The sequence below is a fragment of the Colobus angolensis genome, unplaced genomic scaffold, assembly GCF_000951035.1.
Source record: "Colobus angolensis palliatus isolate OR3802 unplaced genomic scaffold, Cang.pa_1.0 Scaffold230, whole genome shotgun sequence".
NCBI classification, from domain to species: Eukaryota; Metazoa; Chordata; class Mammalia; order Primates; family Cercopithecidae; genus Colobus; species Colobus angolensis.
The window spans coordinates 6,794,345-6,818,175 of NW_012115489.1; the positions used below are offsets into that span (position 1 = coordinate 6,794,345).

The window sequence follows — 23,831 nt, forward strand, 5'->3', positions numbered from 1 at the left end:
AACCACAGAATGATAAAAAATGTATAAGATAGCCATTTTTCTTCTCAAAAGTAGAAAAGATTTTGGGCAGCTTGGAGAATGGGGGAATACTGGACATGGGGTAACTAAAATATAGACTTGGTGGATTCCTTTGTGCAGGCGTAAGATTCTACCACTTTGGAGAACATCTTGGAAAGAATAGTTTGACAAGTAGAAGTTTGATAGACGCTCATAAGAGGCTCTTCAATAAGTTAATGGAAAATGTGTATTATGAAAAGAAAATGCATGGCTTTCAAATTTTTTGCACAAAAATAAACTCATACTAACTTATCATAACATAGATAAATAGGATCAAGTTTGAGGCACAAAGAGGGTAAGACATCAGTTTGAAAAGAGTCCCTATCAGAGCAACTTGAAATCTGCTCAAATGGAAGTAAGATCAAACATCAAATTTACGGTGAAACTTGGGTGGAAGAATGGTGAAATCACTGGTGTCTTAGGAAAAGTTTATGTGGACAATACTTCAAGGCAATCAGCAGTTTCATTGTAGGAAGGGAAGACATAATGTTGAAAACTCCTAGCAGTAGATCATCTACATGAATTTGTGAAGAAAAAATTTACCTTATTCCTGCCCTAATTGAAGAGGACTGATGATTAACAGTGGGAACAAGAGCCAACACTGTAGATATCTCCATTAGTTCAGTTTACACAATCATAACTGAAAAATCAAAGATGAGCAAACTTTCCACCCAATAGCTGCCAAAACGATTGTGTGCAGATCAACTGCAGACAAGAACAGAGCTTTCAATAAAAATTTTAAACATGTAGGATCAGATCCTGAAGCACTTTTTAAAAAGAAATGTACACAGGAGATGAAAAATGGATTTACCAGTATGGTCCTGAAGACAAAGCACAATCAAAGAAATGGCTACCAAGAAGTGGAAGTGGGCCAGCCAAAGCAAAAATGGCCTAGTCAAGAGCAAAGGTGATGGAAATGGTTTTGTGGGATGCTCGAGGCATTTTTCTTGTTGATTTCTGGAGGGTCAGAGAATAGTATCATCTTCTTACGAGAGTGCTTTGAGACAGACCAACTTTTAGCAGAAAAGTGCCCAGGAAAGCTTTACCAGAGACTCCTTCTCTACTATGATGATGCTCCTACTCATTCCTCTAATCAAACACGGGTAATTTTGTATGAGTTTAGATGAGAAATTATTAGTCACCTTACAGTCTTTCTTTGACTCCTTCTGACTTCTTTTTGTTTTCTAATATTAAAATATCTTTAAAATATCTTTAAAGGGCACCCATTTTTTTCAGTTATTAATGTGAAGAAGATTGTATTTTTGCAATCTCCAGAAGTTAAAATCCTAGGACTCTCAGTTCTTTACAGATGGACTAGACGGCTGGCATCATCACTAACAAATGTGTCTTGAATTTGATGAAACTTATGTTGATAAATAAAGTTCATATTTTCTATTTTTATCTTTTACTTCCAGTTCCCTGTGAACTTTCAAACTTTTCAGAGTCCTCTCATGTACATTTAATCTTCTCAAGTAGTAGGATGAGAATGGCAAGTTTTGTAGAGAATCTTTTGTATCCAACATGGCACGCAAGCAAGTAGTTCCTTGGTAGTCTCAAGGCCCTCACATTTCACTGTGATGTACAGAAAACAGGCAGGGGTTCCCTAAAGGCTGAAGAAGGTGAGGAAGTCTCGAGAAACAGTGGTAGACAAAAAAAGGGCCTGGCCTTTTTGTGAGGAAGATTTAAGGATATGGATTTAGTAACCGAAAGCTAAGGCAGGACCACCAATATTGGCAATAGGTGCCAGTGCGTGATTGTGAGAACCAGAGGAGGCAAATGACCTATCAGATGAGGCTAGCCAAGGCAAACAGAAACATGCTAACAAAGGTCTCATTCTTCCTGTGACTGTAGGATACTATCTGACTATCCTTCCCCAACACATATGCATATGCATATGCATGTGCATGCATACACACACACACACACATGCACACACACACATGCGTGCTCTTAAATTATCCCTGACAAGCAGCAAAGGAGAAGAGTGAGGGAATCCTGAGTTTGACTAAAAATTGAAAACTGAAACCCAGAATGACTGGGTTACATTACACTGGCAGTTTTATACTTTTTACCACTTAAAAGAAATAGGAATTTGAGAGTATATTAGTTCATTGTTGCATTGCAATAAAGAACTACCTGAGTCTGGATAATTTATACAAAAAAGAGGTTTAATTGGGTCACCGTTCCACAGGCTGTACAGGAAGACTGGCAGGGGAGGCCTCAGGAAACTTGCAATCATGGCAGAAGGTGAAGAGGAAGGAGTCACGTCCTGCATGACTGGAGTAGTAGGAGGACGGTGAAGGGGAAAGGGCTACATACTTTTAAACAACTAGATCTCATAAGAACTCACTGTCACGAGAACAGCAGGGAGGAAGTCTGCCCCAATGATCCAGTCACCTCCCACCAGAGCCCTGCTCCAACATTGGGGATTACAATTCAAAATGAGATATGGGAGGGGATACAAATCCAAACCATAGAAGAAAGCTATGTTAAGTTCCATTAAAATATCCTAACTTTGAACATCCCAATTATTCAAATTGCTTTTTTATTGACCTCTTTGTTGCGTGGATTTTATGGTTAAGTAGTTTTATCAGTAGTACTTAATAATGTATTTCTAGAATTTGTCTTGAAGTTGCATGTTTGAACAATAGTTCCAATATATATAATCAAGAAAAATTTCTTCCTTTATTTCAGAGACATGTTCTTATATAGCATTTTTTTTTAAATACAGTTTTTCTATTTCATTTTTTGGGATCTCTTTTTCATGGATACTAATTTTCACATATTAAATTACATTTGTCATTCCATTTCCATTAAATTTTCTTTAATAATATCTAAATGTTTTTCCATGTGGAGATTGCTTGATATCTTTCTTGTATGTGATTACTTTGATTAATTTTATTTTTAAAGAATTATATTTTGTCCTTGCATTGTAATAATTTATTTATAATTATAATGATTATATTTCTCAATGTTTTTATACCTCAGTTTTGAAATCTGTTTTAATTAATTCTTGTATTTATCTATCTCTGAGTTCTTGATTTATTGAACTCATATTCTTATTAAATTATTCTACTACATGATAAACTGATACAGAATCTATATCCATATTTTGGATAATATTACCAGATTATTTGTTTTGCATTCTATATGCCTTTGTGCCCTCTTTTTCTTCTTTGCTATAATAGGAATGTGCAGTTGTCAAGCCAGTTCTTTTCATTTTGCTTATGCATAACACAGTCAACTATATGTAGACTATCTGTTCTGACACTGTATTTAAAATTATCTATTTATTATCACAATAAATCTTATATTTTATTTGTTTCTTGTCTGTCTTCGCCATGAGAAGGTAAGCTTCAAATTTGGGAATTTCTGTGATTCTGCTTCCCTTTATTCTAAGTAATCAAGCAAACTAAGGAAATAGAATTTTACAGAGAGGAAGGAGTTATTTATAATGGCAAGGCCTAGGAGAGAGCATGACCTGTTTAGGAGACTGCATAAATATTAGCTATGCAGAGAAGGACAGGAACTTGTGCTTAAGGCCATATGGAACCTGACATGTTCCAAGTATGAAGATTTCATGAATAAGATTTTCCATAGAGAAGATTCCTCTCATAAAAATGCATAGAATAGACTGGAATAAAGCAGACTACAAGCAGGGAGACCACTTAGGGTGCTTCTGAGATAATCCAGGTTGGAAATAATGAATGGATGGTTTGCCTTCCATGGAAGGTTTTATATCCATGGAAATAAAAATATGAAGACAACTTGCAGAGACATTCAGGAGGTAGAATGAATTATGCATGGTTACTTATTAGATATAGAAAAAGGGTAGAATCAAAGACAATAGCCAGGTTTCTGGTTCGACTGACGTAGTTGATGGTGATACCATCATCAAGCCTGGGACTGCTGAAGAAGAGGAAAGGTGAAAGGAGCCAACCACTGCTGGTCACCCTGCAAGGCTCCTTATAAACATCATGTCACAACAGTCCTATTAGGCTGTAAAGAAAAGGCTATGCTATTAGATGTGAGTGAGAACCAACAGCAGCAGGGAGAGAATACATAAAGCATTGTTGCCTAGAGACTTTCCGGTAGAGATGTTTAGTGGACAGTAGGTGTCTGGAGTTCAGAAGGGATGTCTGGGTTGGGGATTGGGATAGAAGAGTGAAAGCCGATTGGGAATTGGGATAGGGAGTGAAAGCAGTGGCTAAAATTGGGAAAGAGTAAGATCATTCTGCAAAACATAACTTGTATCTTCTTTTTTCAGTATGTTTTGCCTGGATTTTCTTTCTCACTCTTTCCATTTGCCAAAGTCTTCAGCCATTTTTAATACATGGCCCCAGAATAATTCTCTTCACAAAATCTGATGTATTTAAATTCCAGGATTTTCTTCTGCTCATAGTCCTTTATAGCCTTTTAGAAACTATACCTCTCTTAAACCCTTGTCAATCTGTATTTTTAATGGATGTTTACATGTTTCTTTACTTTGTAAGGTCCTGGTTCACAGCCATATGCACTTCACAATGCCTAATATTGAGTTCTTCCCATGAGCAAAATCAATAAATTATTCATTAAACAACCTAAGTATGAGATAAAGAAAACCTTAACAATTTCCTTTTTTAAGGTAATGCTAATGGTATTTTATTTGTATCCCCTGTCCCAACACACAGGGTTCTGAGGCAGAGAAATGAAATAAGCGAAAAGCTAAAAATACCACAGTGACATCCAATATGGTCTGTAAATGACAGCCAGGCTCAGGGCACACTGGATAAGCTGCTAAGAGAGTACTGTTACCTTCATGTTTCTCTGACAGCTTGTTGGTGGTGCACCTATGCTCCACTTTTGTTCTCTTAGCAAATAAAACACGTTTCTTTGTTTCAATCCGTACACAGTGTTTGGCTTCTTCCTCTGTTAAACCTAGGAGATGAAGTACAAACAAAAACCACTGAGAATGCACCATTGACAATTCAAAGAAGAACATGATGCTCTGGTCACTTCGGAGTTACAGATACTTTATATTAGCCCCTTTTTTCCCCAATACCTATAAACTTTAGTAGCAGCTCAAATTAATTTTACCTACAGATTCAATCCTGCATGGGCACAGAGATGGTCCTGAACAGAAGAATCCTGTGAGTGCCCATCATCTCCCCCTTCAACACTGACCCTCAGAAGCACATATGAGCCGTTGTGGCCCTTCCCATGGGGACAGTGATGTCCTGTCCCGGTTGCCTGCCCCTTGTTGCCACTCAACACAATGGAGCTCTAAGCTTTCCCCTTCTATTGGCCTCTGCACTGTGTAGCCCTGCAAATCAAAAGATTATGACATGCTCTGATCTGTTTTCTAAGACCTACTTTCTGGGCCACTGCTGATTTTGTGATACCTGAGTCTGCTTCAATTTCTTCCCTGTTTGTCACCTAAAATGCAAATCTTCTGGGCCATGCTTCTTCCCTGAACACTCATTCTCATAGCTCTCTGGGCTTTTTCTCCTTAATTCAGCTGCTCACTCAACCCCTACCTTAAAATACTTTTTATTGTAATCTCAGAAATTCTGACTTCCTGACCTATGAATTATTTCCAAACTCCTCCTTGGCTATTCTATCTCCCCATGTTAATTCAAGCCTGTACTTGATACTGTTTCCACTGTCATCTCCAGCAGAAGTTCCAAAGGCCATATTCTCACCCCATTCATGTATGGGAGTTGGGAATGATATCTTCCTAGTTTCCCACTGCTGCTTTCATTGGATGACTCCCCATGGTCTTACAACCTGCAAAAACCTTGATGCCCTGAGGCTCAGGCCATCTGGTTTTAATACCTTTAGTCCTCATCATTCTCCTTTACCAAACTCTCTAGCATCACTTGTTGAAGATTTGGGCGTCTGAAACACTCCCGCCGCCAGAGTCCTGTGATCATTCTCAATGGCCTCAGAATCTGTGTGTTAGTGGAAGAGTGCAGGGAAACAGATCTAGTATTTTTGTAGGCTGAGTTAGTACTGTCTGGGGTAATTGAGGGAAATCATTTTCTTTTTCTTAATAGCTTCCCAAGGCACCTGACTCACTGCTGGAAACATCAAAACTAAAATCCAGGTCTTTTGATGTTTAGTTAAAATTTGCCTTGCAAAATACAAGTACATGAGCGGTACAGCTGTTAATATAAGCTCTTAAGCACCTAAAAGCAAATACTAGTATTTGGGGTTATAGGTCATAATAGGCAGGGATGAGTGTTTTTAAAGCTTGAGGTTCTGATTACGTGTGATACTGAAATGGAAATCTGAAGGCATAGATTGCTGAGAAATGTGGCTGGGTAGATGTGAACTGGGTCTGTCTACCTCATTTTTTTGGTGACAGTTTGCAGAGATGCATTGTTAGTTGGGAGTAAAACATTCTTGGTTTGAAGCCCTCATGTTTAGTTTGCATATTCAACTCTAAAAAAAAGATAATTGTTTCAGTCTAGTTGAATAAATATAGTTCATTTTTCTTCTGGTAGGATTGTTTTTATAAGTGGGTTGTCAAATATTTAGGCCATACTTGGAATGTAATGCATTTATAGTGCATGACTTCTCAATCATTCATTAGGCTCTTATTATTTATAAGTAATAATTAAATTGTATGTGTCAAGTTAATCAACTATAACATAATGAATTAACTATAACATAATGAATTAACTATAAACAATTTCATTTTTGAGGGCTATAGATGAATCGTTGAAGATTTGAATGATGAATATTTTTTATGACATTGGTCATGCAGTGATCAAAGTATCAGTGAATTTCTGTGCAACCCTTTTTTTCCCTGCAGTATGTCCACTTTTTTGCTGCCAGACCTCTATCTATAGGAACTAACAAGCTACTTGATACTGCAGTACCTCGTATCTTAAACCTGAGTGTTCCTCTGCTGTGGGGTGCAGGAATGAGTATTTCAGTAATGTCTTTAGCTACTCTGATGCCCAAAGACAAGATTGTTAGTTGAAAATTTCATATTAATAATTAGTGTGGTGAATAATTTTTAACCTCCAATTCAATGTAGAAGATGACTTCCCAACAAAAGGAGTTTAAAATTATCCTCTTGCATATTATGATATTTTTATTGTTTGATGTTTTCACTGTGTTTATGAAACTCTTTTCACCTTGCACACTGAAGCAATGTCAACTTTTATTCAAGGTTTTAACTTGACTATGGTACATTGAACAATAGAGAAATAAATCAACACATGCAAATAAAAGGCAATTTAATTTTGTTTTCTTTTTCTTGAGGGAAAAAAAGTACTATGAAATATTCAAGTCATTTTTCAAAAATTAACAACAGGGGATATAATTCTTATTGAATAAAGCATAGAAAAAAATAAATCTATACTTCAGTTTCATGTTATGATGAGGTAAAAGGAGAGAGAATAGGAGGAGAGAAAAGGGAAGAGGCCAGAATATATATTTATCTAGAGAGTTGGGAAAGCCAGACAAGCACATGAACTGGAGAATTTCATTTTCTTGAGAATTCGTTTCTGTCTGGGTGTGCTTCATTTTAACCACAATTAAAATTTTACAGATAAATTATTACATATAAACTTATTGAATATGAGAATATTGAATACATCTTATTGAGAGCTTGTTTGGAGGTTCTAGCAGGGGATTGCAGCTACTAATATACCCTTGACCTAAGACCAGTCCTCCTCTATTGGGGATGGTCATCCTCTTTGACTGAGCATGCAGCTTTGGAGGGACACACATGAAGTGGTGAGGGAGGAAAGGGACACCCACCTAGCCAGCCAGATCAGCCGAATCAACCCTGGAGATCAATGAAGTGACAGATGTCACAGCCAGATCGTCCTCACATCCAGAATACATCTTACTGAATATATATACACACACATATATATATATATATGCATATATAGACTTATTGTCAATACATATATACAGTGTATGTGTGTATGTATGTATTGTGTGCTTGCATGTATATATGGATATGCATGGGTATTTATTTATTTTGAATTTCTTGTCACATCCCAAACTCCTTTTCTTTCCTTCATTATGTGTAACCGTCAATCTCTACCTTTACAGAGAAAGAGATGGAATGTGAGAAGGTTTCTGTAGGAAAGTATAACTCATCACTCTTCATTTTGGCTATGGGGCTTTAACTTTTTAAAGGATGAATAGTTGATTAAAGATTCACCCAGTTCTTAACTGACCTGAACTCTAAGCATTTAGGGGCTGTGCTCTGAATGCATGAGGATTATACTCATCAAGTGGGAAATTATTGTCTGGGCTATAGCAGAAGTGACCAGAATAATTTCATCTGAGGGTGAGACAAAACCAAGTCAAAGACCAGAGATTTCCCCTAACTACTTTTGCTCAGCATTGGTGTTGATACTATTTGCAGTAGCAGAAGACATCAAATTCATCGTGCAAGAGTTGCTCCAGTGGAAAGGATAACTGAAAGGAAACAAAAAGCATGCAGGCAGTGTGGCAAGCCTACAATAACACAAATCTTTTGCATTTAGTTTCAAGTTTCATCGCCCGTAGGTGCTCATCTGGCCCACTCCAGCTTAGTTGTTTGTCAAGTTTCTAACTTTACTTTCATCATAGGTTTCATCTTGGCTTTTAGTTAAAATTATTATAAGAAAAAAATTGCTATTTAATTCGTTATAAGATATTGCTCTATGAAATTACATCCTATAAAATGTTATTCATAAATTATCTTTCAGAATTTAGTGCCAGTACAAACTTTGTTTCCCTTGAGATATTGGCATGCATCTTCCTCTTTGGGTAACCACTACTGTGTCAGCTTATGATGTTCCCAGATGTTAGGAAATTTAGAGACAAATATGATGCCTAAAATCACAGTGGTTAAGCATACTTATTTTTCTCATTTTTTGGTCTTAGTTTTCTATTTTTGTTTTATTTATTTGAATGTGTATGTTTTTTATCATTCATCATATTTTGGAAATAAAGCAGGATCTGTACTGAATGCTATCATACCAGTTAAAAAGAGTAAGGACTGAAGAAAGTTACCTGAGTTCTTCAGTTCCTCACTGCTAAACTGATAGAGGAGGTCATACACGCCTCCCAGGGAGCCAGAGGTGAAGTAATGAGTCCCAAAGTCATCGAATATTCGGCTGTACAAAGCAGAGTTGTATTCTAGAGGCAGATGGTTAAGTGCTTTCAAAAAGACATCAGAAAGGTACAGATCTTTCGCTTTCGTTGTGAAATTTAAGACTTTCATCACTTTATGGATCCTAATAAAACTAGAATCCTAAATGAAAGAAAGAAGTAAAAAGGTGATTAAAGGTAATGAAATTTTGAAGTACCAAGCATTTAAATGTCATTGATTTATCATTAGTTTCATTCCCACCATAGTATTACAATTCTCACTCTCTATTGCATGTTCTCACATACAAAATTATAAATTTCATTTTGCTTTCCAATACCAATGTTCAAGGGACAAAACAGATAAGATTATCTCAATAATGTAAACTGTGTAATGGGGGCACGTGTTCTCCAAGAAAGAAGAATTCAATGATCAAAAAAGTCATCTTTCCCTCCTAATTGCCAATCGTGACTGCATTTCTACTGAGTTTTTATTTAGAATGCTTGCTAATGTGAATAATTGAAAAAGGATTGTGTGAATTTTGAACTGGAAGTTATGCAACTGAGATGGAGGTTATGCAAGTGAGATTCAAGTTACAGCTTTGTCACTCTGGAAAAAATGTTTCGATTCTCTAGACTTCAGTTGTCAAATGATAAGATGAGGGCTTGCACCTGGTAACATTTCACACCTACTTTCAACTCCAAAATGCTGATTCTAAATTACTTAGGGGGTGAAATCAAGTAAAATTATTTCTATTCTCTCTCCTCCACCCATATGCAGAAATACATGAGTTTTTTGTTGTTGTTGTTGTTTACAAACTTATTTATATATAATTTCTTTTTATGTCAGGTTAATTTAGAATTAGCTGGTGGATATTATGCTTAAAATCTCATTTCCTCAGATTATTTTTCCACATAGCCACTGAGGTTTATAAGTGTATTTATGTATATTGTTTTAAAAAATTTTATGTACTTTATCTGATCTCTCAATTTTAACAAATAGCAGTAATAGTAACAGATTAAGGACCATATTTTAGCAAAATAACTGTATTATAACTGTTAATTATTAACCATATTCCTCTTTGCTATAAGTATGGCACAAGATGACTGCTGACACAAAAGATAAAAAATAATCCCAAGGATGGAGAAAGAATCAGCATTAATCTCCCTTCTCTCTTTCCTTGTCCCTCTCCCTCTGTTCCTTCATTCTACCCTCTGGCCTTCTATACATGTATTGCCTAGCTATCTGAGATGCTGTAGATACGGAAGTAAAGAAGGCAGACAAAGTTCGTGCCTTTGTGGAACTTACATTTGAGTAAGTTCATTAATTCTATTTTTAAGTTTAATACTTGAATTTTGTCATAGAATCATAGTTTCAAAAGTTGGAGAGCCCTTATGCTTTTAATAAGAAGCACACTCACTCCCTGAGTATCTGAAGTGCCTGTTCTGGAAGGTTCAGCATTTCCAGGTTGCTTTAAAGTCTCAGTCATGGAAAATACAAGTTAAACTTTGGTAGCTCAACTTAGCATAATCATTTCATGGTGTTCTACTTGCTGGTCCATGATACCTGAAACTGGCTATTTTAGATTAAAAAAAATACATTACTATAGGTTATTAAACCACATATAATCTATTTCAACAATGTGTGAGGTCTTACTTTATTTTAATAATATTATTGTGGTTTCAATTTTGTAAAGTATATCAGGAAAGTACTGAACCTTACTGAGTTAACTGGTATTTTGCTTGGAAACAGACTGTTTGCCCAACAAATGTCTAGTTTGATCTGTGATTGCCGAAACAGCTAAAGCATCATGCTCTACTGAAAGGCTTGGATTGATTTTCAATTTTGTGGTATCTTCTTTTCTCTACTTGAAGACTAAGAGAGGCTGCAGTAGCATTTTTTTTTCTTCCTTTTTTCTTTTCTTTCTTTCTTTCTTTTTTTTTTTTTTTTTTTTTTTGAGATGGAGTCTAGCTCTGTCACCCAGGCTGGAGTGCAGTGGCGCCATCTCGGCTTATTGCAACCTCCGCCTCTCGGGTTCAAGTGATTCTCCTGCCTCAGCCTCCTGAGTAACTGGGACTACAGGCCGCTGCCACCACATCCGGCTAATTTTTGTAATTTTAGTAGATACAGGATTTCACCATGTTGGTCATGCTGGTCTTGAACTCTTGACCTCAGGTGATCTGCCTACCTCAGCCTCCCAACGTGCTGGGATTACAGACGTGAGTCATCGTGCCAGCCTTATTTCCTGTTTAGACTGAAATTCCTTAATTCTGTTCAGACCTAATCAAAGATGACAGTAATGATGTTGGATTGAACTGTATGAGGCTAACAATTTTGCTCTATTGCCCAGGCTGGAGTGCAGTGGCACCATCTCGGCTCACTGCAACCTCCGTCTTCCAGGTTCAAGTGATTCTCCTGTCTCAGTCTCCTGAGTAGCTGGGATTACAAGTGCACACTACCTCACCCAGCTATTTTTTTGTATTTTAGTAGAGATGGGGTTTCACCATGTTGCCCAGGCTGGTCTTGAACTCCTGAGCTCAGGCAATCCACCCGCCTTGGCCTCCCGAAGTACTAGGATTACAGGTGCGAGCCACCACACCCGGTGAGGCTAACAATTTTGCAAATCAGAAATGGTTGAATAACAGTAGTTTAATATGTTCCAACCTGATAATGTGAATAGCTCTAAATTTTTTTGCTTTGGGACAGACTATTAGAGGATCAAACAATAGTTGTTTATCTACGTATAAAGGTTTTACAAATGTTCTCTAGCATGTTTGAAATACATATAAATCATATACGTGAAGCAAGACATAGGACTATAACTATGTCTCATTCAACATGTCTATCTCCCTTCATCTTTGACTATGTTTATAAGTAGTTATTCCTAATCCTGCGTGCTATATTATGCTGAGCTAGGGAGCTAAAAAAAGGCCATATTCTCATGCCCAATTCCAGATATTCTGAAATCAGTAGATTAAGGGAAAGGCCTAGAGATGTATATTTTTACTTACAAGAAATTCTAATAATATATTGTCTTACAAATATAATTTGTTAAGTTTGGAGGGCACTATAGGAACCATAGCCCATTCTAAACTAAACTTTATGTATATAATTTATACATAAAATGAATCTATTTCATTGTCATTTTTACATGTCCATATCATCAGAACTGTGTTCCTTCTGTAATTTGCTAAAATTATGAATAAATAAATGAATAAAGAATCAAATATCTTGAAGTGTAATGCAATGGATAAGAAAAATAAACAAAAATAAGACAAATTGATTTCAGTTCCCAACTCTGGCATTTATTTACTGTAAGATCACTGGAAGTCACTCAGCTTCTTGGACTTTAGTTAGTGCCTGCCTCATGGTAGGTATTTGATAAATGTTTGTTGAATTAAAAATGCATATATGAACTTCAATTTATTCATCTGCAAAATGATGTTGAAATATCAACTCTGATAATCGCTTAAATTTTTTGAAGATAAATGAAATACTTGGGAAAATTATCCATACAGTGCTGTTAGGTCTTATATTTATATAAGCGCATAAATGGTTGACTAAATAAAAGTAGAAGAGCAATATGATAAAGGTAGGAGCAACCATAATATGATTCCATGGTTCCATGATTCAGGGCTCATTCTCTTCATTCATCTCTTGGGGAAGAGCAAATGCTACTTAGAGTGGTGGTTGTAGTAAGCAACAGACAGTATTTTAAAAGACCTTTGTAAATGTTTAAAAATTTGAGATAGAAATCTATCTCCTAAATCATTTAAGCACTGTGAGACATATCTAAGAGATTTGAAATGTAAGTAATAGGAGAAAATTAACAAGGGAAGTTGTATCTTTGTATATTAAAAGGGTTCCTTGAGTCCCTGGCAAGATTAACAGGCAAAGTCCAATACTTGGACATACCTTCAGTTCCAAGTGCAAAAAAATAATTGTAACTTTTTAAGCAGGGAAAAGAAAATGAAAAAAATTTGCTCTGAATGTGATTTTTCTTATACAGCAATGGAAATTAGAAGACAGTTGAATAACATCTACTATCAAGAGAAGAAGATTATGATACAGTCAGGATATTCTTTATATTTATTGCTCAGGGAAAAGGCAGGCAATGTTAGATACACAAAGATTTAGAAAATATACCTTGCATGTGTCCTATATGAGGAAAATACAGGAAAAAAGAAAAGGCAACTGAATGAGAACAGGGATCTCAAGAAAAGGATTATAAGAGGAAAAAAAACGGAGATGGGTAAATGTGTGCGTGTTTATGTAAATGTAACAAAATATACATTTTGTTATATTTTATATACGTATTTGTATATGTGTACAAATATATACTTCTATACAAATATATATATAGAATATGACAGAAATATAAAATACAGATTGTCATATTTCATGAAAGGCCGACGTTCTGTTATTTGGAGTTTATAAGAAGCACACCTACAACAATATCAAAAAAAAGTTAAGATGAAAAACATAACAATAACAGTCAAATGCATGCAAAACAGAACCATTAATATGCATAGTATTTCTATAACTTTTGAAGTGAGATATAACCAAAAATGGGAAAATTACTTCTATCTGTATTAGAAGTCACACTGGTACAATATAAAAACTCTCCTCTCCTTATTGCATGATTGCAAGAATTGGTGTTAAATTTCAAGAAAGAATAAAAGGTTAGAAACTATTTTTGATACCTTTTTGTGAGAGGCTTGAATGGCTTGTTTGAAGGCAGAATTATGGTTGATATTTTCACTTCTCTTGGAGGAGTAAAAAATTGGTACACTGAAAGAGCTCCCCCCCTGACTTGAAAAGGAGCCTTGTTGATTTTCATTGTGTCCAAGAGAAGTTAAATCTTTGTAGAAATCTGTTTTCAAATCATCTTCTGCAGTTTCTACCTGGAGAAAAATCCATGTAAAATAAAATGTAATTTAGGAAATACTGGAGCTACTTGTGGATATCTAATGAGAAGATTTATTTATTTATGCATTCAGCCAATATTTATTGAGGACATATTTTGCTAGAGAACAAAGAATAGTGTTAGTTCCTGCACTGAGGAGTTAATAGTTTAGTTAGAGAGAGGGATAATCACAAACACTTAATATGGTAAGTATTGTGTGGCCAATGGAATCCCAGAGGAAATATAAGACCCTGAGAGGCAATGTCAGGAAACCCTCCCTCAAGGAAATGCCACCTAAGCTGAGACTTAACAGGGTGATAAGCAGTGAGGGTTATTTTTATTATGCCTGTGATTTTGATGCAGTGTGCAATCTAACTAAGATACCTTTCAGTCCTGACAACTGGGCTTGTTCTTTATAACCAAGTCCCGCCTTGTTTCATGCTTATTCAAGAGATGAGTCTGACTTTAGGATCACAGTTTCTGAGGTTGGGTTTCCATGGCCTGCTACCGAAGCCCCCAGTGATGCTCAACTCTTGATTGACCTTCGTGTTAGTCATTACACTGTTTACAACTACTCTAATCTCTTTCCGGGCACATAAAAAGCATGCATTTCCCTACTCTCTTTGGCCAATGAAATGTAGACATAAATGATATCTGTCACTTTAAGAGTTGATGGGCAATACGTCACGTTCTCTTTTTTTTTTTTCCTTTTTTGCAATTCATCGTGGAAGGATGTGTCAAAGCAGAATCCCTTAAGTCTCTTGCTTTCTGAAGGACTATTATGAGTAGAAAGTACAGTATGAGTGAAACTGTTTTAAGACACTGACATCTTAGTATTGATATTGCAGTGTAACCTAACTTACCCTGATTGATAAAATGCTGGGTCTGGTGTCTGTATTCCATCATCTATCCTGTAGTTTTTCTAAGGTCTTCTAACTCCCTGCCCAGTTGCCTTCTCTTCCCTTCATGAGCCTCTTTAATCTTTGTGTACCAGCGAGCCCATTATTTCATCTATCTTCGTAAGTTACAACACTACAAAAGAAGGGAAGTGAGATGCCTGCTATTTCTCCTCCTCTATTGTTTTCAGTAAGGTATAGCTTAGGTTTGCACAGCTGCCTGCTAAGGCATGCCTAAAGAATGAAGTTATACAGAGATCAGTTAAAAGAAAACCAATAGCTCGTGACCTTGACTCTAGTCATTCCCAAATTTTTGTTTGAAGAAATACTACTATGACCTTCCTCAGCCATATCACTATGACTTCAGCCATACCACTATGGCATAGAGTTAAAGATTAGCTCAGGTAGCTTCCTAAGGTTGGACAAATCTTAGAGCTACATTGATAAGGAAATGAGTTCAATCTGCTGTAAAAGAATTTTCAAGCTGTATTTCCTCATGTAACTTTTTATCCAGGCTTGCGTTATCAAACTTTGTGGGTTAACCTGTTGATCTGTTAGTAAATGTTTAACAGCTAGCTCTCCGGGAAGGGGAAGAAAGCCCTGATTTACTATAACATTTGCTTTTTCCATTATGTATATATTACTACCATGGCTGATTTCAAGCTACCTATGTGATGTCCTGAATTCATACTTGGGAAGAGATGCACAGTAGCAAATTACAAAGTATTTTCAAAATACAGATCCAATAGATGTAAATAACCTCTGGAGCATGGATAATGGTAAAATGTAGCAAAATAATTGAAAAGTGATCAGTTTTTAGTAATTATAACCTTTGTTTTTAATACGTTTACCTGTGAGATAATATATTTGATACTCAATAATGACTGTGTTTTGACCAACAAATATATGAAAAAATGCTCATCATCAATATTCATCAGAGAAATGCAAATCTAAGCCACAATGAGATACCATCTCACACCAGTCAGGATGACTAGTATTAAAAAGTCAAAAAAACAACAGATGTTGGCCAGGCTGTGGAGAAAAAGAATGCAAATACACTGTTGGTGGGAATGTAAATTAGTTCAGCCACTGTGAAAAGCAATTTGGATATTTCTCAAAGAACTTAAAACAGAACCACCATTTGACCCAGCAATCTCATTCCTGGGTACATATCCAAAATAAAACAAATTGTTCTACCAAAAAGTCACATGCACTTGCATGTTTATTACAGTACTATTCGCAATAGCAAAGACATAGAATTAACCGAGGTGCCAATCAGCAGTGGATTGGATAAAGATAATGTGGCACTATGTGCCATGGAATACTAGCAGCCATAAAAAAGAACAAAATCATGTCCTTTGCAGCAACATGATTACAGCTGGAGACCATTATCCTAAGCAAATTAACACAGGAACAGAAAAACAAATACTACATGTTTTCACTTATAAGTGAGAGCTAAACATCAGGTACTCATGGACATAAAGATGGCAACAACAGACACTGGGGTCTACTAGAAGGGAGAGGGGCAAGAGTTGAAAACCTGTTGGGTCCTCTGCTCAGTACCTGGGTAAAGGTATCATTTGTACCCCCAACCTCAGCATCACACCATAAACCCAGGTGACAAACTTGCACATGTATTCCCTAAATCTAAAATGAAAGTTGAAAAAGAAAAAAAAAGTCTATGTTTCACAGTTGGATTCCAAAATTCCTGAAAATTTAACAGTTGACTCGTGAACTCAAAGAGCTGGCTCCAGCACATCCTTGTCTACCTTCATGGGGGATACATTTTAACTGATAGTTTATGAAGGTGCTCAGACTTTTAACCTACTGCGCTCAGACTTTTAACTTACTTTTAAGTTTTAATGTCTTTCTTGATATACTATGTCTCATCTAACATAGGCTGCCCTTGACTATAAGAGCCAGAAGCCAGGAGTTCTTATTTTTCTGTGCCATTTATTTGCTGTATAACTCTGAGAAAGTTGTTTAACTTCAATAAGCCTAAATTTTCTTTTTTTTTTCTTCTTTTTTTTCTGAGACAGAATCTCATTCTTTTGCCCAGGCTGCAGTGCAGTGGCACGGTCTCAGCTCACTGCAGCCTCCACCTCCCAGGTTCAAGCAATTCTCATGCCTCAGCCTCCCGAGTAGCTGGGACTACAGGTATGCACCACCACGCCCGGCTAAGTTTTGTATTTTTAGTAGAGATGGGGTTTCACCATGTTGCCCAGAGTGGTCTTGAACTCCTGACTTTAAGTGATCTGCCCCACCTTGGCCTCCCAAAGCGCTGGGATTACAAGCGTGAGCCACCACACCCGGCCGAGCCTAAATTTTCTGTTAGTAATGTGGATGTAAACAATTTGCTACCTTTCTGGGGAGGTTGTTATGGGAATCAAATAAAGCAATACATGAAAGTACTTTGAAGACTCTGAAGTATCAGAGAAATATGAAGTGTTATCTAAGCCTCAATTTGCTCCAATCTCGTATACTTCCTTTAATTTGTTACTTGTAAAACTACATGAAATAGATGCTTGCTGAAAATGTAGGCAATATGCTTGTGTGAAATGATTGTATTTTGAAAGTAAACTTGTGGATTGGTTGTTTTGGAACTAGAAAGCAAATTCCATCAGAACAATATTACATATAAATGTTTAGGTTTTAGCTCTGTCTACAAAGCCTGTTCAATACAATGCATCTCAAGAGCAATATTATCAGTCTTCCCAGAGGTATTCAAATTTGACAGTTAGTTCCCAAAGACATTCCCCACCTATTAGTATATATTAGATGGTTTTAAATTGAGTGAATCGAATTGGGAAATGCCTGTATTTATATGTATATAAAGGTCTTTTTAAAGGAAGGATTAAATGACTTTTTGCTGAACTTATATTACCCATAAAGTGGTTCTCAGAAATAATTACACCTTTTGAAATTCTCTCTAGCTTGTCAAATTTCTATGCATGAATGTCACCATTAAAACTGTGTATTTTCTGTTCTTATCACAATTTAAAAGAAGCGGATTACTCACTTTAGTGCAACGAGTATGGAGTACTTATGTGTAAAGCCTGGGTTAGATTCTGAGAGTAGGTAGCATGCTGCTCATTATAATTTACTAAAAGAAACAAATAAACCAAACCAACTAATAAAATAGGAAGAAAAGTAAGCAGAACTGTCTCATTAGACTGATTCATCATGATTTTTCTTATGAACCTGGCACTTTAAAAAAAAAGTCTATATTTTGTGGTTATCTAAGAGAACTAACTAGGTTAGGAGAAAATCTGAAGAAATCAAACTGTTTATCTGTGTGGAGCTATTTTAGAGCTGAATACTCACTGGAGAAAGCATGGACTCGAAGCAGGAAAACCTGGTCTTGAATCTCAAATTCACTTCTTGCTAGCTGTTTGACTTCTGGAAAATTAGTTACCTTAGATTTTTCATCTGTAAATTCATGATAACACTGGCCTCACTGGGTGTGCATGGATAAAATACAAACACATAACAGGTGATTAAAATTGTTCACTACCTTTTCATTCTGTCCCTTCATTCATCACTAATTTTGCATGAGAAATTTAGCTTATAATCACTGACAGTGTTGGAGTTGCCACCATGCTAGACTGTCATACCTCAAAGCCAACATTTTCCAGATTGGCCGGAACACGGTATGGATTACTTGTCCTACTGCTTTTGACAGTTTTACATATTCCTCCAGTGAAAGAGTTATCAAGGACTTCTCCTCTGGGCTCTCCTGCCAGAAAATGAAACCTAGAAACAAAGTAATTTTCAGGAATTCAATAGACGTAGAGAAATCTTTAAAATTTATCTTAGTTACATGAAAGGAATTCCTCTTCTAAACATTTTTGACTGAAGACAAATGACTTGCAGGAACTCCACACACCCTCGCTTTTTTTCTCCTAGTCCATGGTGAGGCATGCAAGGGAGCTGGAAAGCCCAAACTCAGCTTTTCTGGCTCTAGTAGGTTCTCCTATTCAACTTACTTAATTGTTCTTGGCTTTCAACATACAATAACAGCTGGATTTATACTTTTTTATGACTTACAATGCCAGCGCAAAGTTTGGAAGCAGATTATGAAATAAGTTATTATGTAATAAATGCCATTCCGGGTCCACTTCTTTCTGAGTGGAATTATAATAGAGCGCTCATAATAAAATAGTAACAGCAATATTTTAATGGAATTGTACTAATATTATAATTTTGCTAATAACTGACTATAATATTTAAAATATTTTTTATTTAACAAATGCTTACATACTATTTACTATAAGCCAAGCAATAGTAAGTGCTTTAAAATATTAACTTAGTTAAGTGCTTTACTAAGTAACTTATATTTATTATAACCATGTGATGTAGATATAATTATTATACCTCTTATACAAATGAGGACTTTGAGGCACATAGAGATTAATTAGCTTAGCATAAATCAAGTATTTAAGAGATTACTTTGTTATAGATTAAATAAACTTCTCCAAGATGCTAATACTTTTCCAAATTCTAAGAGATATCAATATGTATTCTGTGAAAAAAGTAGTTTTTTTGTCAAACAGTTTGGTAATGCTATATTACATAGATTATAAAAATTGTTTTATACAGGTGATGTCACAGACTTAAAAATATAAATTTTCAGTCTCCAAATACATTTGACCAAATAACCTTGTCTTTCATAGAACACATAGTATAGTTCTCCAGAATATTACTGGAAAATTCCATGTAGCAGAAGGAATAGCACCAATGACCTTCCTTTCTCATGACCCTTCAGTACAACCATCCTTTCTGATAGTTGCAGGGGCTCAAGGGAACTCTAAACATCCTCAAGATCGTCATCTACCACTTACATGTCTGTTTCCCTTGTACTTCTATAGCATTAACTCACAAGACAAAATGTACCTGAAAGGCACCACTTTTACCAGAAGCTGAAATATTAAGTTTTGTAACTATCACAAAGATCCAAAAAAAAGACAAATAGATTCATCCATTTGTGAGGGAATCAAGAAGCAGTTCACTATGTGAGGCTTTTGTGATCTGCTATTAGACATTTGGATTTAAAGTAGAAAATTTGATCATTTACTCAGGTACTTCTAACCAATGGACACAATAGTTTATATCAAAGAGGAGCAAGGATAATTTGAAAAGTTGTAAAGTGATGTTAGAATACTGAAAAGAAAGTAAAGCTAATATAAATACTTGTAAATTCTCTACCAGTAAAATTGTGCTAATGTAAACACACACACACCCACACACACACACACACACACACAGCTTTTAAGTTTCTGAAATGGTTTCTTCATTTGAAAATGGAGCTAATTGCTTTTTTATAGTAGTTGTGGAAATTAATAGTGATTAGCACAGGCCTGGTCTGCCCTATGAGAGGAAACAACACATACTGACTCTCCGAATTTTTCCACCAGGGAAAATATATTTTAATTTTATTAAAAGGTTGCATACTAAATTCAAAAGTAACTGCTTGCAGAAACAAAATCAACAAACAAAAATCAAATGTATTTCCATACAAATAGCAATGAACAATCCAAAAATACAATTAAAGAAACAATTCCATTTCTAATAGCTTCTCAAAGAATAAAATTCTCAGGTATTTATTTAACAAAAGAAGTCTAAGGCTCATATACTGAAAAGTATAAACAATGTTGAAAGATATTAAGTGAAATGTCAATGAATAGAAAGACATTCGATATTAATGGATTGGCAGAATTTCTATTGTTAAGATACCTGTACTTCCCAAATTGATCTATAGATTCAAGACAATCATTGTCAAACTCTAAGCTGCCTTTTTTTTGGTAAACATTCACAACCCAATTCTAAAATTCAAAAGATCCAGAACAGCCTAGACAATCTGGAGAAAGAATGACAAATTTCAAGGAATTACCTTCCTGATACACAATTTACTTCAATATTAGGATAATCAAGACAGTGTGGTAGTACTGGTGTGAGGATAGACGGACATATAGACCAATGGAACAGAATTGCATCTAGAAATAAACCCATACATTTATGGTCAATTGATTTTCAACAAGGGTGTCAAGACAGTTCAATGAGGGAAAACAGTCCTAAATAAATGCTGCTGTAATGACCTAATAGTTATATTGCAAATGAATGAAATTGGGCCTCTTTCTCACACAATGCGAAAAAAAAATTAATCAAAATACATAATAGAACCTAAATTTAAGAGCTAAAACTATAGAACTTTTAGAAGACAATATAGGACTAAGTATCTGTGATCTCCGGTAAGGCAAATCCTTCTTAGATATGACATTAAAAGCACATTCAACAAAAGAAGAAATAAATATGTTGAATTTCGCCAGAATTAAAAACTTTAGCACTTTAAAGGACACCAACAAAAAAGCGAAAATACAACTCATATAATGGGAGAAAATATTTCCAAGTCACATATCTAATGAGGAACTTACACCCAGAATATACAAAAAATGCTTGGAACTAAATAATAAAAAACAAATTAATTAAACAATGAGCAACTAATTTAAGTATGTAAATATGTATTTCTTTAAAAAATATGAAAATGACTAATAAGCATATGAAAAAACACTTAATGTTATTACTCATTAGGAAATACAAATCAAAACTGCAATAAGATACCATTTCATAGCCATTAGAATAGCTTTAACCAAAAGATGAACAGAAACAGTTTTGATGAAGGTGTGGACAAGTTGATTTTCAATCATGTAACTCTGGGAAATGAAAAATGGTGCAGCCATTTTGGAAAATAGTTGGGAGTTCTTAAAAAATTAAACATATGATTACCATAAGACCCTGCAATTCCATTCCTAAGTATATATGCGAGAGAATTGAAAATATATAGCAACGCAAAAACTTGTGCATGAATGTTCATAGCAGTGTTACTTGTACTAGTCAAAGTAGGAACAAATCAAACGTTCATTAGCTGACGAATGAATCAACACAATGTGATAGAATGATACAATGGGTTGTTATTCTCTCATACAGTGGAATGAAGTATTAACATATGCTTTATATGGGTGATTTTTAAAATTATGTTTTTAAAAATTGTCACATAATTGTACATATTTATGGGGTAGGTAGTGATGTTTAGATACATACAATGTATAGTAATAAAAGCAGGGTAATTCATCACCTCAAATGTATAATTTGTGTTGGGAACATTCAAAATTCTCTCTTCTAGGTATTTGAAAATATGTACTAAATTATTAACTATAGTCACCCACAATGCTATAGAACACTAGAATTTATTCCTCTTATCTAGCTGTAATTTTGTAACTTGTAACCAACATCTTCCCATCCTCCCCTTCCCCTACTCTTTCCAGTCTCTTGCAACCCTTATTCTACTCTACTTCTATGAGATGAACTTTTTAAGTTTCTACGTGTGAGTGAGAACATGTAGTATTTATGTTTTTGTTTCTGGCTTATTTCACTTAGTATCTTCCAGGCTCATCCATGTTTCTCCAGCGACAAGGTTTCATTCTATTTTATGGTTGAAAAGTATTCCATTTTGTATATGTACCAATGTTTTCTTTATCCATTCATCTGTTGATGGACACTTAGACTGATTCCATATCTTGGTTACTGTGAACAGTGCTGCAAATAAACATGGAAGTGCAGATACCTGTTCAGTATACCGATTTCCTTTGCTTTGGATGTATGCCCAGTAGTGGGATTGCTGGATCATATGACAGTGCTGTTTGTAGTTTTTTGAGGAATCTCCATACTAGTCTCCATAAGAGCTACATTAGTTTACAATCTCACCAACAGTGTATGAGTTTCCTTTTCTCCACATCCTTTCCAGCATTTGTTATTTTTTGTCTGTTTGATACCAGTCATTTCAACTGTGGTGAAATGATACCTCATTGTAGTTTTGATTTTTATTTCCCCGATGATTAGTGATGTTGAACATTTTAAAATATATTTGTTGGACATTTTTATGTCTCCTTTTGGTAAATGTCTTATTAAGTTCACTGGTGAACATAATCCATTAAATTGGATTATTTATTTTTGCTGTTGAGTTGAGTTCCTTATATATCCTGGATATTAACTCCTTATCACACGAATAGTTGGCAAATACTTTTTTCCACTCTGTATGTTGTCTTTTCACTCTGTTATTGTTTCCTCTGCTGTACAAAAAGCTTTTTAGTTTGATATAATCCCATTTGTCTATTTTTGCTTTGTTGCTTCTGCTTTTGAGGTCTTTTTCATAAAATGTTTTCTCACATCAACATTCTAAGGGTTTTCCCTTATATTTTTCTCTAATAGTTTAATTGCTCTGGAATTTTACATGTAAATCTTTAATCTATTTGGAGTTGATTTTTGTACAGCGTGAGTGGTGGGGGTCTAGTTTCATTCTTCTGCATATGGATATCTAGTTTTTCCAGCACCATTAATTAAAGAGATTCTTGTTTCCCCAGTGCATGGTCTTGGCACCTTTGTCAAAAATCAGTTGGTTGCAAATACATGGCTTTGTTTCTAGGTTCTGTATTCGATTCCATTTGTCTCTGTGTCTGTTTTTATGCCCATAGTATGCCGCTTGGGTTACCATAGCTTTGTAACATGTAACACATGTTACAAGTATATTTTGAAATGTGATAGTGTGATCCCTTTGGCTTTTTTTTTTTTTTTTTTTTTTTTTTAAACAAAGTCTCTGTGTGTTGCCCAGGCTGGAGTGGAGTGGCATGATCTCTGCTCACTGCAACCTCCACCTCCTGGGTTCAAGTGATTCTCTTGCCTCAGCCTCCCAAATAGCTGGGACTACAGGCACCTGCCACTATGCCTGGCTAATTTTTGTATTTTTAGTAGAGATGGGGTTTCACCATGTTGGCCAGACTGGTCTTGAGCTCCTGAACTTGTGATCCACCCACCTCGGCCTCCCAAAGTGCTGGGA

General features: G+C 35.5%; 1 protein-coding gene across 2 annotated transcripts in view; it reads right to left on the reverse strand.

The window, feature by feature from the left end:
* The window catches only part of C6 (complement component 6), a 117,210-nt gene that overhangs the window by 25,404 nt on the left and 67,975 nt on the right, over positions 1-23,831 (reverse strand). For both annotated transcript variants that reach the window (XM_011944419.1, XM_011944420.1), the window contains exons 6-9: positions 18,556-18,694; positions 13,843-14,043; positions 9,064-9,304; positions 4,852-4,974 (exon numbers count right to left, since the gene is read on the reverse strand). In XM_011944419.1, the coding sequence (XP_011799809.1) occupies positions 4,852-4,974; positions 9,064-9,304; positions 13,843-14,043; positions 18,556-18,694 (704 nt within the window). The remainder of the gene's footprint in view (positions 1-4,851; positions 4,975-9,063; positions 9,305-13,842; positions 14,044-18,555; positions 18,695-23,831) is intronic.